Genomic DNA, 16,009 nt, shown 5'->3' with positions numbered 1-16,009 from the left:
GCGAGCGGCTTTGCGCAGGCGTGGTTGCGTTATTAGGTTCTTTGTATTGGGAAAGTGGAGGCCAGCATCAAACTGCAGGTTACTGTCTTCATCTGTGCAGTAGGAATTAGTAGCTTCTTCTGTAAATATTCACTGTAATGCAGTGTTTATTGATTACTGACCAAATTTAATACCTTTGATTTGATTTTCTCTTTGCTCATGGGAAAAATCAGGAAGAGAGTTCACCCTTTGTGCTGGTGTTAACAATGTTATCTAATTGGCAGTTTCGCCTGTCCCTTTGAGCTGAATCCCCAGTGTGATCTGTCCCTTACTGAGCTGAATCCTGGCAGTGTGACCTTCCCTTTGAGCTGAATCCTCAGTGTGACCTGTTCCCTTTGAGCTGAATCCTGGCAGTGTGACCTGTCCCTTTGGGCTGAATCCTGGCAGTGTGACCTGTCCCTTTGGGCTGAATCCTGGCAGTGTGACCTGTCCCTTTGGGCTGAATCCTGGCAGTGTGACCTGACTCTTTGAGCTGAATCCTGGCAGCGTGACCTTCCCTTTGAACTGAATCCCCAGTGTGACCTGTCCCTTTGGGCTGAATCCTGGCAGTGTGACCTTCCCTTTGGGCTGAATCCTGGCAATGTGACCTTCCCTTTGAACTGAATCCCCAGTGTGACCTGTCCCTTTGAGCTGAATCCCCAGTGTGACCTTTTCCCTTTGAGCTGAATCCTGGCAGTGTGACCTGGCCCTTTGAGCTGAACCCCCAGTGTGACCTGGCCCTTTGAGCTGAACCCCCAGTGTGACCTGGCCCTTTGAGCTGAACCCCCAGTGTGACCTGGCCCTTTGAGCTGAACCCCCAGTGTGACCTGGCCCTTTGAGCTGAATCCTGGCAGTGTGACCTGTCCCTTACTGAGCTGAATCCTGGCAGTGTGACCTGTCCCTTACTGAGCTGAATCCTGGCAGTGTGACCTGACTCTTTGAGCTGAATCCTGGCAGCGTGACCTTCCCTTTGAGCTGAATCCTGGCAGTGTGACCCGTCTGTTTGAGCTGAATGCTGGCAGTGTGACCTTCCCTTTGAGCTGAATCCTGGCAGTGTGACCTTCCCTTTGAGCCGAATCCTCAGTGTGACCTGTCCCTTTGAGCTGAATCCCCAGTGTGACCTGTCCCTTTGAGCTGAATCATCAGTGTAACTTGTCCCTTTGAGCTGAATCCCCAGTGTGACCTGTCCCTTACTGAGCTGAATCATCAGTGTAACTTGTCCCTTTGAGCTGAATCCCCAGTGTGACCTGTCCTTTTGAGCTGAATCATCAGTGTGACCTGTCCCTTTGAGCTGAACCCCAGTGTGACCTGTCCCTTTGAGCTGAATCCCCAGTGTGACCTGTCCCTTTGAGCTGAACCCCAGTGTGACCTGTCCCTTTGAGCTGAATCTCCAGTGTGACCTGTCCCTTTGAGCTGAACCCCAGTGTGACCTGTCCCTTTGAGCTGAATCATCAGTGTGACCTGTCCCTTTGAACTGAATCCTGGCAGTGTGACCTGTCCCTTTGAACTGAATCCTGACTGTGTGACCTATGTGTCCTCTCCCTTTTGAGCTGCTGATTTCTCGTGTTCTTCTTTATTTAATGGTTGAACTTTGAATCTTTCAGGCAATTGTGATGTGGTCGCTGAATGTAAAATGCTTTTGCCAAAAGGTGGAAATCCACAGAAGTTCATAAATAGTCCGAAAGAGAAAGATAGTTTATTGCTCCAAAGTTATCTTTCCTCTGTTGCAGCCCATTTAACTGTATGTTCCTTTCCTGTTGTGCCATATTCTCTGTTAACTTAGTTTTATTAATCGTCTGTGTCTCTGGTGCACAATGACCAAAATGAATCAAGTTGAAGTATGAGACTGAGTAGTGTACTACACTCCCTTTGAAACTGCATAATGATATCTGCAATGTGTACTTGATTTGATTTATTACTGGCACATGTATTAGCATATAGTGAAAAGTATTGTTTCTTGCATGCTACACAGACAAAGCATACCGTACATGGAGAAGGAAAGGAGAAGGTGAAAAATGTAGTGTTACGGTCATAGCTAGGGTATAGAGAAAGGTTGACTTAATGTGAGGTAGGTTCATTCAAAAGTTTGATGGCAGCAGGGAAGAAGCTGTTCTCGAGTTGGTTGGTACGTGAGCTCAGATCTTTGTATCTTTTGCCTGACGATAGAAGGTGGAAGAGAGAATGTCCGAGGTGCATGGGATGCTTAATTATAATGGCTGCTTTTCCGAGGCAGCGGGAATTGTAGACAGTGTCAGTGAGTGGGAGGCTTGTTTGAGTGATGGACTGGGCTTTGTTCATGATCCCTTGTTTTTTGTTGCGGTCTTGGACAGAGCCGGAGCCATACCAAGCTACGATACAATGAGAAAGAATGCTTTCTATGGTGCATCTGTAAAAGTTGGTGAAAGTTGTAGCAAACGTGCCAAGTTTTCTTGTTCTTCTGAGAAAATAGAGGAGTTGTTGTGGGGCTTTCTTAACTATAGCATTGGCATGGAGGGATCAGGACAGGTTATTGGTGTTCTGGACACCTAAAAACATGAAGCTCTCAACCATTTCTACTTTGTCCCTGTTGACGTAGACAGGGGTGTACTCTCCTCTACACTTCCTGAAATCAATGACAACCTCCTTCATTTTGTTGACATTGAGGTAGAGATTATTGTTGTTGCACATTGTGAGGTAAAATTTGGGTTGAATGGGACAAAACACTGATGCAGGCTTCAGTGCTTGTGGTGAATATCTGGCATGGTTGAACAATGTTAATATTGACCAACATTAACTTGAAGCTGAACTGACAGATAAGGATACTGAGAATGCTGGAGGCCAAAGCATGTAAGTCTGCTTGTGAATCAAGTGATCCTGATATTTGTCAATGTTGAGTGAAGTGTTGGATTATGCACGCTTGGTATTGAACAGTGCAATGGGCTCACATTGGTGGAGATAGGTCCAGATTGCACCTGCTGTGTTTTCTGATGAATTGGTTCCTGATGTTGGAAATTAGCTCAGGTTCAGACAGCATGGCAACGTTATGTCTTTCTTGAGATGGCACACAGAACGATTGATATATTCCTGGCCAGAGACGCAGAATTGCTGCAGATAGCTGGGAAAATCTAACAGTGATGTTCACGTTTCATAAAGTTGATTGACATTTTGTAAAACTTGTTTCCCAAATCTGTAAGATTGTTTCACTTGCACAAGTCTTCACGGCCTCTATACAGAGCCTTAAGAATTAAAAGAAATGTATTAATAATACAATAAGATGATCTGTTTTCCAAATCTATTTTTAGAATGAAACAGTTCAAGAGGAAGAGAAAAAGCAATTTTACAATGAAAGAAACTGAAACCTTGTTGAAGGAAGTGGAGGACCGAAGAGACATAATTTATACCCAGCAACATGATGCAATAACCAATGAGTTAAAATGGATGGCTTGGAAAGAGATAGCAGAAAAAGTCAGTGCAGCAAGTGGTGGTGAACAGCGCACTGCATATGAAGTGAAGAAGAAATATACTGATTTAAAGTGTTACCTGAAGAAAAGAGGGGAATGCTTGGATAGGATGGAAGCCATGATGAGTGGCTGTAGTCCTACTTCACTGCATGGTTTTAACCACAGTGCAGTCAATGGTGAAACATCTTGTAAGTTTGAAGATTCATTGTTGATTGATGATCCCAATAGACCTCTTTGTGTAGTTAAAGTAGAAGATGGTGATGATCACGGAGAAGAAGAAGAGGAGGAACAGGGACTGCAAAATACAGAGGTTTGGTCATTCATTATTTGAGAACGATCTAAGAGCAGAAATTAAGGTGATTACGTTTCTGGCAAATGTGTTCTGTTCCCCAGCATTGTCGAGAAAAATCATTAGTAGCAAGTTCTATGACACAAAGATTTGATCACCGTTGATGTCGCACTCACTTGTGAGCATGGAAGTGCTCTAGAGCAGAGCTTCTAGAACAGAATTCCAGAGCAGAGCTGGTCGCACATTCATCAGTAACATGGAGGTGTGCCAGTAATTCACAACCTAGAAGCTATCTGCTCCTTGCATTCTTCCCCATTTCTTTAATCTTCATCAAAAAGATTTAGTGCAGAGGAAACACCCAACCCATGCTCCTTGTATTTGTTTTACAATTTAAAGTCATACACAATAATTTTCATATATATATATATATATATAGTATGCTTAATGGTCTGGGGGTTTTACACTGAGGTGAGTTTTGGAATGCGAGTCTTAACAGGTAATCAAGTCTTTACAAATGCAGACAATGTGAGTGGGGAGAGGATTAAACATAGGTTAAAGAGGTATGAATTGTCTCCAGCCAGGAGAGTGAGATTTTGCAACCCCAGGCAAGTTATGGGGGTTCCAGCTAGCATGACATGAACCCAAGATCCCGGTTGAGGCCGTCCTCATGTATGCGGAAGTTGGCTATCACTTTCTGCTCAGCGTTTCTGCATTGTTGTGTCTCGTGATGGCTGCCTTAGAGAATGCTTACCTGAAGATCAGAGGCTGAATGCCCTTGACTGCTGAAGTGTTCCCCTACAGGAAAGGGACACTCCTGCCTGGTGATTGTCGAGTGGTGTCCAAAAGATGGTCGCGTGGGAAGATACTGTGGGAATAAGATGAGGTGTTGGGATTGATTGAGTGGAGTAGGCTGTTGCAGAGGGAACAGTGCCTTTGGAATGTGAATGTGGCATGTTGGGGAAGGGATTGTGGAGTTATGTTTGGTGGTGGCATCATGCTGGAAGTGACGGTAGATGATTCTTTGAATGTAGAAGCTGGTCGTGAACACGAGGGAAACCCTATTGCTCTTCTGGGAGGGGGAGGAAACATGAATGTAGAAGTGTGGGGAAATATGTACATAAAAATATATGGGAACAAGGAACTTTCATCATTTGGCTCCTTTTCTTGGCTGAATTCAGCCCTTTCTCAGGTCTGCCTTTCATGGCCGCGGTAGGTGTAGCTCACATTGCTGTCAAATGCATGGCGCAGTGTAAATGGTCTAGATTTCTGAGTACCTAAAATTTCAGCACCTTACCAAAACTGTCAATAGAAGCAGTTCTGTAATACAAGTCCTCTCAAAGGTCACATTCCATGTTGCCAAATGTCATCATCCATAGAGACCTGACTCTTTTGTGCCCAAGTTGAAATACAGAGCCAAGTGTCACATGTAGAGAAGTGATACTATGGCGTACACTAAGTAATGGTCTTGCTACAATTTAAAAAAAAGCTTCTTGTACATTTGATAATCATTAAATGAGCTTTAAGAGAAAAATAATTACTATGTCACGTAACAACGTTAACGGATAGGGTGAGGAGAAAACTGAAAACCTTGTATCATTTCTTTTGCTGTCCATAATTTTGTGCATTTAGGAAAGGAAGATGTATGTTTGTCTCTTGGTCCCCAAGTGTGTAGTCAATTTTAATCACAGCAGCAAAGTTTCATGAGTTTAAATAAAGAAGATTGTTTAATCATAGATTGAATCATAGAATCCCAACAATGCAGTAAGAGGCTACTTGGCCCCTTGAGACTGCAGCGTCAACAATCCCACCCTGTAACGCAACACATGTACCCCACTAATCTTCCTGGCAATAGGCATTTGAGCATGGCTGATCCACCTAATTTGCACACCTTTGGACTGTGGGAGGAAACCCACGCAGACACAGGAAAACATGCAAACTCCACACAGACAGTGGCCCATGGCTGGAATTGAACCTGGGTCCCTGGTGCTGTGAGGTAGTGATGCTAACAACTGTGCCACCCATTTAGTCACACATTCAGCCCGAAAGTCAATATTCTCACATATAGACGCACACAAAATGTACAATTAAAGAGATTAATGGATTTTTACAAGTTGTAAACAAAAGAACAATTCATGTCTTACATATTTAGTACATCGTAGGAAAATTAGTCATTGTGGACCTGGTAAAGAGATGTGTCATTCCAGTAGAATAGGTGGTTTGGAATAGTACATCAGGACTATTATAGGATTCCTTCAAAGAGAAGGAGTTTCAGCAGATCGCAAAGCTAGTCCCTTATCTATTTTCTCATCAGGAAGTCAGGTTTCTTTATAGATGGATGAGGAGTAGGAATTAGGCTGGGAGGCTTTTAACATATTTGATTTATTATTGTCACATGTATTGGTAAACAGTGAAAAGTATTGTTTCTTGTATGCTATACAGACAAAGCATACTGTTCATGGAGAAGGAAAGGAGAGAGTGTGGAATGTAATGTTACAGTCATAGCTAGGATGTGGAGAAAGAACAACTTAGTGCGAGGTAGGTCAATTCAAAAGTTTGATGCCAGCAGGGAAGAATCTGCTCTTGAGTCGGTTGGTATGTGACCTCAGACTTTTGGATCTTTTTCCTGATGGAAGAAGGTGGAAGAGAGTATGTCTGGGGTGCGTGGAAGGCAGCTGGAAGTGTAGACAGAGTCAATGGATGGAAGGATTGTTTGCATGATGGATTCGGCTATATTTATGACCTTTTGTAGTTTCTTGTAGTCTTGGGCAGAGCAGCAGTCACACCAAGCTGTGATACAACCAGGAAGAAGGCTGTCTGTAAAACTTGGTGAGAATCGTAGCTGACATGCCAAATTTCCTCAGTCTTCTGAGAAAGTAGAGGCGTTGGTGGGTTTCTTAATTATAGTGTTGGCATGGGGGGACCAGGACTGGTTGTTGGTGATCTGGACATTTGAAAACTTGAAACTCTCAACCATTTCTACTTTGTCTCCATTGATGTCGACAGGGGCATGTTCTCTATAATGCTTCCTGAAGTCAATGGCAGTGTCCTTCGTTTTGTTGGCATTGAGGGAGAGATTATTGTCATCGCACTAGCCTCAAAGATTAAAAGGCTTTGATATTAATGCTTGGTCAGAAGCTGATATTTTGCAATGGTGCTTTTTTGTAGACTGCATTGTTCATTCTGGATTTTGGAATAATAAAAGATTTTGATATCATAAGCCAGTACTTGTCATATGATCATCTGTTTTCCACCCCAGAGTGGTTTAATGCTGAAAGTCATTGCTGCACATTTGGAAAAAGATGATGGTCATTCACATCTACTTGAGGTTAACTGATTTTCTGCAGTTTCCCTTTTAAATTGCAAACTTGGAAAGACAAAATCCAGAAATCGATTGAGTTTTGAATTTGGAATTAACCACAAACAATGTTAAGTGTAAATTCCACAGTTGGATGCTCTATGGGTAAATTCATTCAAAGGGGACCCCCCCCTCCAAAAAAAAATCTGGGATGATTCAATTCTCTGGAAGTTTAAGGTCGTCTGTGTTGAAGTTGACAGTGATCAAAACCACCCTGTTAGTGTCAACCATCAAAACGGAAAGACAGTTCCAGGAGCTTCCATACAATCCATATTTGAATAGGCCAAGCTTTCACTGTAGATAACAACAGACCGCAAAGATGTCTATTTCTGGCCTGGGATAAAACATGATAGGAAGGACTATTACTTACGTGGTGAAAAACTGCAGCAGGCGACGGTGCAGAGGGACCTCGGGGTCCTTGTGCATGAGTCGCAAAAACCCAGCCTGCAGGTGCAGCAGATGGTCAGGAAGGCGAATGGGATGCTGGCCTTCATAGCGAGGGGGATTGAATATAAAAGTAGGGAGGTCTTGCTGCAACTGTACAGAGCACTGGTGACGCCGCAGCTGGAGTACTGTGTGCAGTTTTGGTCGCCGCACTTACGCAAGGATATTTTGGCCTTGGAGGGAGTGCAGGGGAGGTTTACTAGGCTGATACCGGAGTTGAGGGGCTTGAGCTATGAGGAGAGGCTGAATAAACTAGGCTTGTACTCGTTAGAGTTTAGAAGAATGAGGAGAGATCTCATTGAGACGTATAAGATGATGAATGGGATGGATAGGATAGAGGTGGAGAGACTCTTCCCGCTCAGAAAGGACAGTAGGACTAGGGGGCACAGCCTCAAGATAAAGGGGGGGGACGGTTTAGAACGGAGTTGAGGAGGAACTTCTTTACTCAAAGCGTGGTGAATCTCTGGAATTCTCTGCCCGTTGAAGTGGTAGAGGCTGCCTCGCTAAATATTTTTAAGACGCAGGTTGATGGGTTTTTGATAAGCGAGGGGATTAAGGGTTATGGGGAGAGGGCGGGAAAGTGGAACTGAGACACGACAGATCAGCCATGATCTTATTGAATGGCGGGGCAGGCTCGAAGGGCTAGATGGCCTACTCCTGCTCCTATTTCTTATGGTCTTATGGTGAGGAAGTGGGTACATAGCCAAAGAAGGACGTATTAGGAGGGTTGACTAAAAGCTTGGCCGTGGAAATAGATTTTAAAGAAGTTGCTAAAAGAGGGGTGGAAGATTTAGTGGGGAAATTCTAGAGTAATATTTGTTGTGGGAAATCACCACTCGGAGTCAGATTTAAAGATTCAACGTGCAGTTTATTGGACAAAGCCTTGGGAGAAGCGCTTGGCTCTCGGGAATGTTCTTGGTCACCTTCTCAATTTTAAAAATGGCAGCTGAGCTTCTTTTATACATTTCAAAGAGTCAACAAGTAAAGACATTAGCAGTTATTACATCATTAGCCAATTATGCTCCCTTAGCAATCACTGACCTCGTTAACAAAACTTATTGTTTCAGTTCCACTTTATCTTAAACTAAGTTGATTATCGGGACCTCAAAGTCTGTTTTTTGTTTTTGCCCTGTAGAAATTAGACAATAACAGGATGTAGCTCAAAGGTTAGTTCGTTGTACAATGCCTATGCCTAAGTCAGCACATTCTTTCCACAGAGTCCATTTTGGACCACGTAACCTCTCGTACCTTCTAATTTTGGGATTGCCTCTGGCAGCATCTCACTTTTACTCCAACACACATATATATAGCATGCTTAATGCTCTGGGGGTTTTACACTGAGGTGAGGAAGTGGGTACATAGCCAAAGAAGGACGTATTAGGAGGGCTGACTAAAAGTTTGCCCATGGAAATAGATTTTAAAGAGGTTGCTAAAAGAGGAGTGGAAGATTTAGTGGGGAAATTCTAGGGTACATAGTCTAAATGTCTATATACTTGGCTTGTATTCCCTTGAGTTTAGAAGATAGGGGGCTAATCTAATTTTCATGTTTAAAGCGATAAAGTGATTCAATAAGATAGATACAGAGAAACTGTTTCCTCTGCTGGCGAAATCCAGAACAAAGAGGCACAATATTGCATTTTGAAGTGGACATTTAGGAATGAAATCAGGACACATTTTCTCACAAATATTTGACATCTGGAATTCACTTTCCCTGTAGGTTGTGGATACTGGATTGCTTAAAACTTTCAAGATTGAAGAACACCTCATTTTTATTGGGTGAAAGCACTAAGAGATGTAGAACACAGGAGGCAAAGAAAGTTGAAATATAGATCAATCATGATCCATTGAATGGTGGAATGGGCTTGTGGGGCTGAATGGCCTAGTGTTGTCCCTTTGTTTCTAAATAGAATGATGAGCAGAAGATGCCTACGAACACCTCCAGTTGGAGGTGCCCCTCCAAGTTACTGACCATCCTGACTTGGAAATACATCACCATTCTTTCACTGTCGCTGGGTCAAAATTCTGAAACCCCCCTCCTAACAGCACAGTGGGTGTACCTACACCCCAAGGACTGCAGCAGTTCAAGAAGGCAGCTCACCACCACCTTTTGAAGGGCAACCAGGCATATGAACTGGCCCAGCCATTTCGTAAAACATACATCTCGTAAAAATGAATTTAAAAAGATGTAAATGGCCATTAATGATGGAGCAAAGGAAAGGGAAATGTAGTTAGAGAAACACGTTAAGGTAGAAGCAATGACCTGGTGTAGATTACAGAGAATGATTTCATCGTGAGGCTGAGAATTTTCAGTTTGGTACATTGCGGTATTAGTAGCCTATGTACATGAGCATGAAACTAGCTTAATGAACAAGTAGACTTGGTGCAGACAGTTAAGCTTTGGATGAACAATTTCAATATCAATTACCTGTCTGAAGCTAACAACTGCAGTAACTGTAAATTAACTGTGCAGGAGAGCTTTGTGGAGCTCCTCCCCCAATGTAGAGGGGAGCATCTGCATTCTGTACTCTCCATGTTCTCACTAATATTTACAAAGCAATGATTTTAATTTCCTTATTTATACTTTTAAATGTAATTGCAATTTTCTTCAGTTAATGATTCAATGGAGTGGGCAAATTACTGACTTGCTGCTGCATTCTAATGTTGCACTGGAGTATTGAAAGTGCTTCAGTTTCATGCTGTGAGTCAAACGCACCTAACATTTTAAGGTTGCTTTGCACAAAGCACAATTGGAGTTGTTGGCTTGACGCATACCTTGGATGGTTAGAGTTGGAGAATACATTACTTTATGGTTCTCCGTTATTTTGGTTGAAAACCAGCAAGCTCATGTTACTGAGGCCCAGCTGCTCACGTTGGCCAACTTTGCGTGCTGCCTGTCCCTACCGACACACCACTTGCTTTGCTGCATTCCCATCAGGAGATAAAATGTACCCTTAAGAAATTGATCTTTTCTGTAGTATTACCTGTATTTGAAATGCCTACACCATTAGTAGTCACAAGCTGGCATACTGCAGTTCTGGATGCATATGAATTGTAGAATTATTTATGGTAAAGAGGCAAACCACCTATTTAGAGAGCAAACACAAGGACTTGCTGTATGCGGTGTCTGCATCTCGAAAGGAGAATTGCTGAGAATGAAAATCCTGAAGGGTACAACCATTAGAAGAGGGAAATAATCAGAATGTGTTTGTTTTTCTATTAGACATATGGAACATGAAACAAAAACTTGTCGACTTTTTCTGAAGTAAAATTTTTAGGAGAAAGGGGACCATATAGGTGATTACTTTCAAATGGCTGTTTACAACATGTGAGACAGTTGCAACTTGAAACAATGGCATTTTTCAAAGTTGGAAATTATCATGCATTTCAAATGCTTTTAATTTATTTGTACTTAAATCCAATGCATGTTTTTTTAAAGAAAGAAGGTAGCAACTTGCAGAAGCATTGTGCCATTAATCAAAGGTTCTTCATTCAAATTATCTTAGTCACAGGATCTATAAATTGCACTAAGTATTTGCTGCAGAAATATTGCCTAAAGAAGGAAGGAAGCAAGTGAAATAAACATATGATTTTATATCTTTTGCATATTTGGGATGCACAAAGTACCATGAAGTGATGGACAATAAGGAGCTGCTTTCCCATAATCTATGTAACAAGTTATTTAGGAACCAAAATTTTTATAAATTTACCCAGGGGTAAAGGAATTAATTATTTAGGGAAATGCTCAAAAAAGCTTTGCTATCTTTGAGGAAAATCCAATATAAATTCCATTCCAAATTCTTTTTGGTCGTGACATGCATATTTCCCCTATGTTCGCAGCCCACTCTTGGATTCATGCAACATATGATTCATTGTCTGCAGGGTGACGTGGTAGCACAGTGGTTAGTACTGCTGCCTTATAGCGTCAGGGACCGGATTTGAATCCACCTAGGGTGACTGTGGAATTTGCATGTTCTCCCTGTGATCTGCATGGGTTTCGTCCTGCAGTCTGAAAGACATGCTGGTTCAGCGCATTGGCGTGCTCAGTTCTCTATCAATGTATCCGAACAGGCACAGGAGTATGACAGCTAGGGGATTTTCATGGTAACTTCACTATAATGTTAATGTAAGCCTATTTGGGACACTAATAAATAAACTTTATTTGTGAGAACTTGTTAGCACATATATCTAAATACATACTTTTTTTAATTTTAACAGATCAGAAATGTGGCAGAAGAACCCAAAGTACTTGCAAGTCCACTTCCAATTACTCGGACGCTAGAAGAAGTTGACAACTTTTCGGAGGTAGAGAGATGTTCTTCAAGCTCTGATCAACCTGCGGCAGAGAATTGCAGTTCACATGCTGTCTTCTTTTTAGAGAAACAGCGATTAGAGTTGGAGAAACAGCGTGTGGCCCTAGAATCTGAAAGACTACAGGTGGAGAAAGAACGCTTGCAGATTGAAAAAGAGAAGTTGCGTTACCTGGATATTGAAAATGAACGGCTGCAGCTGGAAAAGGAACGCTTGCAGCTGGAGAAAGAACGCTTGCACATCAAGAGAGAGAAACTGAAGCTGTTGACCATGCAGTCCCAAAAGTTGCCACAAGAGAAAGAATGTAACTTGCTGGCTGAAAAAACACATTTGAAATCGGTGGATATTGAAGCAGAAAAGTTGAAATTGGAAAGAGAACGTTTGCAGTTAAAGAAAGAAAGATTGCAGTTTTTGAATATTGAGTCTGAGAAGCTGCAGATTGAGAAAGAACGACTGAAACTTGAATGGGAACGCTTGCAGTTGCAAAAAGATTGCCAAAAACAATGATTCCATTTAATTAATAGAATGTTATTTTAAAACTTAAACAAATCTATGTTGGCCTTATTTTCAAAGTTTATAACAATATGTTGTATAAAGCTTATTATAAATTACATTCCCACAAACTATGAATGCAACTTATATATTTTTGATCTGTGCACCACAGCAGATTTTCGCAGATTTGATCGCAAACTTTACCTCGAATTTTGTCGACATTTCCAAACAGATATCTGAATGTTAGCGTTTACCATGAAATTTTACCATTAAAATTTAAACTATTTTAAAATGAGGCTGCTGCACAAGAAAGAACATGTTAATTTAGATGTGAATTTTGATCATGTATTGGATAGATTGTGCTGTTACAAGAAATTAGTGTTTAAAGGAAGAACATTTTTTAGCCCAAGAGACATCTTTTAATATTTCATGTCCAAAGATGGTGCTGGGTAAAATAGAAATCAACAGCCTGATATTAGCAACTCTGTTAAAAAGAATTGCAGGCAAGTTATTTTTACACTGCTCATTTATACATTGTGCAATGATTTTTTTGACAGTTAACTTTAAATTATAGCCCTCAAACCTTGCTTGTTATTGTCATAGGTCTGTCTAGCTTTTGAATTGTTGCCTGTTCATCTAGGCATTGTTGGCTGCATGACTCCAAGTAGCCTGCGATTCTAGATACTGTTAACATGTAAAAGGCTATTTTCGTAGCCTGTACTTTTATTTTCAGACAGCTTGCTTACTGCAGTTGTTTTTCGTTTAACCATCTTGTCCCGATAACTTGAGTGAGATTATCCAGTTAATGACAATTTCTGAAGTTTTGTCAGGCTTTCTAATCCAGTTTCACTGAGAAAGTGCAGCTGATTTTAGTGAGATTTTTATCTCATCTGCATTGATTAGATTCAAGCCCAGGCCCCAGAAATGAAAGGGCTTTTAATACTCCACTGTGCTAGCCGGCTCCTGTAGCTAGGATGCAGCAGCAGCAACGCAGAAAATACACTTTTGTTATCAATCCAGTTATATGAGATTGGAAAATTTTATTTTGAATGTCTGATGTTGCAAAATCCAATCCTTTTACGCCTTGACTGTTTTTTAACATTGGTTTGAAACTGTGACTAACAAGGAAACTTAAGTTGTTTATTTTAAAATGTCTGCGAGAATCAGAGAGTTAATTTGGTGAATAGTTGGACCACGCAGGCCAGAAAAGCCCCACTTAGCTGATTTCAGATGGGAAACAGTAGGGACACTACAAGTGGCTTCAGTGCCTGGGGGTTAGGCTGAGAAGACTTGGCCAACGCTTGTGCTCTGATTACTTTCCAGTCACTTCCACTGGAAAGGAAAGCATTTTGTATTTTATGTGACTGCTATGCCACAATTAATACACACAACTTCTACCTCTAATTTTAACCTTTACTTTTGTTTACATAGAAGCTTTAGCTGAAAAGAATGTGTATCTAGATATTCGTTAATGGTATTGGAATGATTCCAATTCAGTAACCGATTGCTAGATGATTGTTAGTTTGCTGTAATTTATAATACAGCATATTTGCACAACATCAAAACAGATGGGTGAAATTTCTGTGCATATTATTTGAAAAATTGCACTGTGCTTTTGGTAAATTGAGGTCCCTTCTGTTATAATTCATCTGTATAACTTTGGATTTGTTGCATTATTCAGCTTTTCAAATCTAATGCTGTAAGTTTTCTTGATTCGTGTTTTCAAGAACTGGACTAAGTAAATTTTCATTTTTTTTTCTGGTTTTCCTCCAGCTATTTGGGCAGGTTCTCTTGGTTGGGAGCTGTGTTGTCAAGTAGATTGGTGAAGATAATGTCTGTAACCTACAGATATATTTCCAGATGCTTTAAATTCTGTGACCTGGATTTTGATACACTGTGATAAACATTTCTCATCCAGTGACAACTGTCTGTTGAATGTACTGGAAAAGAAAACAAATAGTCAGGTTACGAGATATCAATGTTGTGTATGTATGGTTTTAGGAATGCTGTGAATTAAAATAAGTTTCATAGTGCAAAGCATTTCTATTTTCTGATCCAATTAAATAACTTAGAAAAATATCAGAATAACAAGTAATGTTTTTCCCCATTCAGATTGATTAGTATAGCAATCAAAAATATTTAGGGAGAACTAAGGTCAAATTAGTTTTTTTTGAATCAGTGAATATGTACTAATAACTTAGATTTTTCAGGGAAACTGTTTAAATGCCAGCTTTATTGAGTACTTGTCAGGTAAATTTTCAAAAAGCAGACTTGAGCCGCATGAACCAGATTGGGTTTTAGGTTCAGTTCCTGTGCAGAGTTAACTGATCACAACCATGACAGCAGTTGGAACATCACAAGTGAACTCCATGTTCCTTGGTTGGAGGGGAAAGAAAATTTGCTCAGGTTTTTTTTCCTGACTACTGCTCAGTAACCCACCCTCCCCCATCTCACAGTTGTGTAGCTGTAAGCTGAGGAGGGAATTCGGTTGGGTTCACTTTGATAATCCCCCACTTTACGGCCAGTCCCGCACCTCCCCTCCCCGTCCCCACAGCTCCCTCAAATGAAAAATGGCTACTCCATTGAAATATTGGGGGCAGCCAATGCCTGTCGATTTCAATGTGATTTCATATGTCCAGACGATGAGGAAAGGAAATTGGGGAAAATTCTAGCCAACATGCTGAATGTTGCTTTGTCAAACTTACCTCAGGCAGAGTGCAAAAAATGGCCTGTGGGTCACATGTGATCCTGAGCAGTCTGGTTCTTGAAACCAAAGGCAATACAGTTATATTGGTTATTCACTAGCTTGACTTGTTTCATTTCTGTGGGTCTGAAGGTTTGGAAAGGACTGTTCGTAGCACTGTTGCCTTATTGGTAAAGAAATCCATGATTGTATCCAAGATGAAATAGTATCAACAACTTGAGCTTTGTTCAGATTGATACGGCCATATATTAAACTTTAGACTTGCCTCCAAATCTTCATGGCGTTCACCCATTCGATTTATGAACACATAGAACTTGGATATCAGTAGCCTCTTGGACACAATCACTGTCTTGTAGCACGTTGAATAATACAGACAAAAACAACTCTGTGCACTGCACTGGCTTAACAGATGGGCCGCTATTTTGGTTTCTTCATTCCCGTGCTTCTGATGGGAAAAAGCCACGGTTCTGTTCCTAATTGTCATGTGTATCCCCTGTTGGGAAATGTGTATCTGTACTGTACTTGAGCTGAACTGTTGTACCTTCATGGTTGGAATAGCTTTCCAATACTTGCTGTCTAGGTGTCAGAAAAAAAAGTGTTATTTCGACCGAAAAATGAAGAATGTACACTGAGTAAAGTATTGAGGACTCCCACTGTCTGTGTATATACTGCAATAACAGCCAGCAGAGGAGTGAAAAGAATCTGCTGAGAAATTATAGTACATATTAAAATAGGACCTGTAGTCATTGACCAGAGGAACATTTATTTGTGTGACTTCAACAGCACAGTTCCTGTTAGACACCATACTGTTACCTGCTATTGGTTTATTCAGAATAGTTTCTTTTTTGATCCACATTACTATTCAATCTCTTAGTTACATATGTGTCATGTTTTCCTTGATAAAACTGTTATCCTGCAGTTAGATATTTATGTAAAGGCAAAAGGTCCTTTAGGCTAGC

The 16,009-nt window shown here is 41.0% G+C and overlaps 1 protein-coding gene across 1 annotated transcript; it reads left to right on the top strand.

The window, feature by feature from the left end:
* The first annotated feature begins 1 nt into the window (after position 1).
* Positions 2-16,009, top strand: msantd4 (Myb/SANT-like DNA-binding domain containing 4 with coiled-coils). The gene is made up of 3 exons (XM_080197227.1): positions 2-78; positions 3,300-3,768; positions 11,762-16,009. Exons 2-3 carry the CDS (start codon positions 3,301-3,303, stop codon positions 12,359-12,361), a joined length of 1,068 nt encoding a protein of 355 aa, XP_080053353.1. The 5' UTR covers positions 2-78; position 3,300; the 3' UTR covers positions 12,362-16,009.

The sequence above is a fragment of the Carcharhinus amblyrhynchos genome, chromosome 10 (assembly GCF_965287045.1).
Source record: "Carcharhinus amblyrhynchos chromosome 10, sCarAmb.v2.hapA, whole genome shotgun sequence".
Classification (NCBI taxonomy): Eukaryota; Metazoa; Chordata; class Chondrichthyes; order Carcharhiniformes; family Carcharhinidae; genus Carcharhinus; species Carcharhinus amblyrhynchos.
This window is presented reverse-complemented; position numbering and strand designations above follow the sequence as displayed.

Bases quoted from the DNA above. Each gene is read 5' to 3' on its own strand.
- msantd4 (XM_080197227.1), top strand. From the start codon at position 3,301: ATGAAACAGTTCAAGAGGAAGAGAAAAAGCAATTTTACAATGAAAGAA. The intron at 3,769-11,761 runs GTTTGGTCATTC...TAATTTTAACAG, and splicing joins AGGGACTGCAAAATACAGAG to ATCAGAAATGTGGCAGAAGA.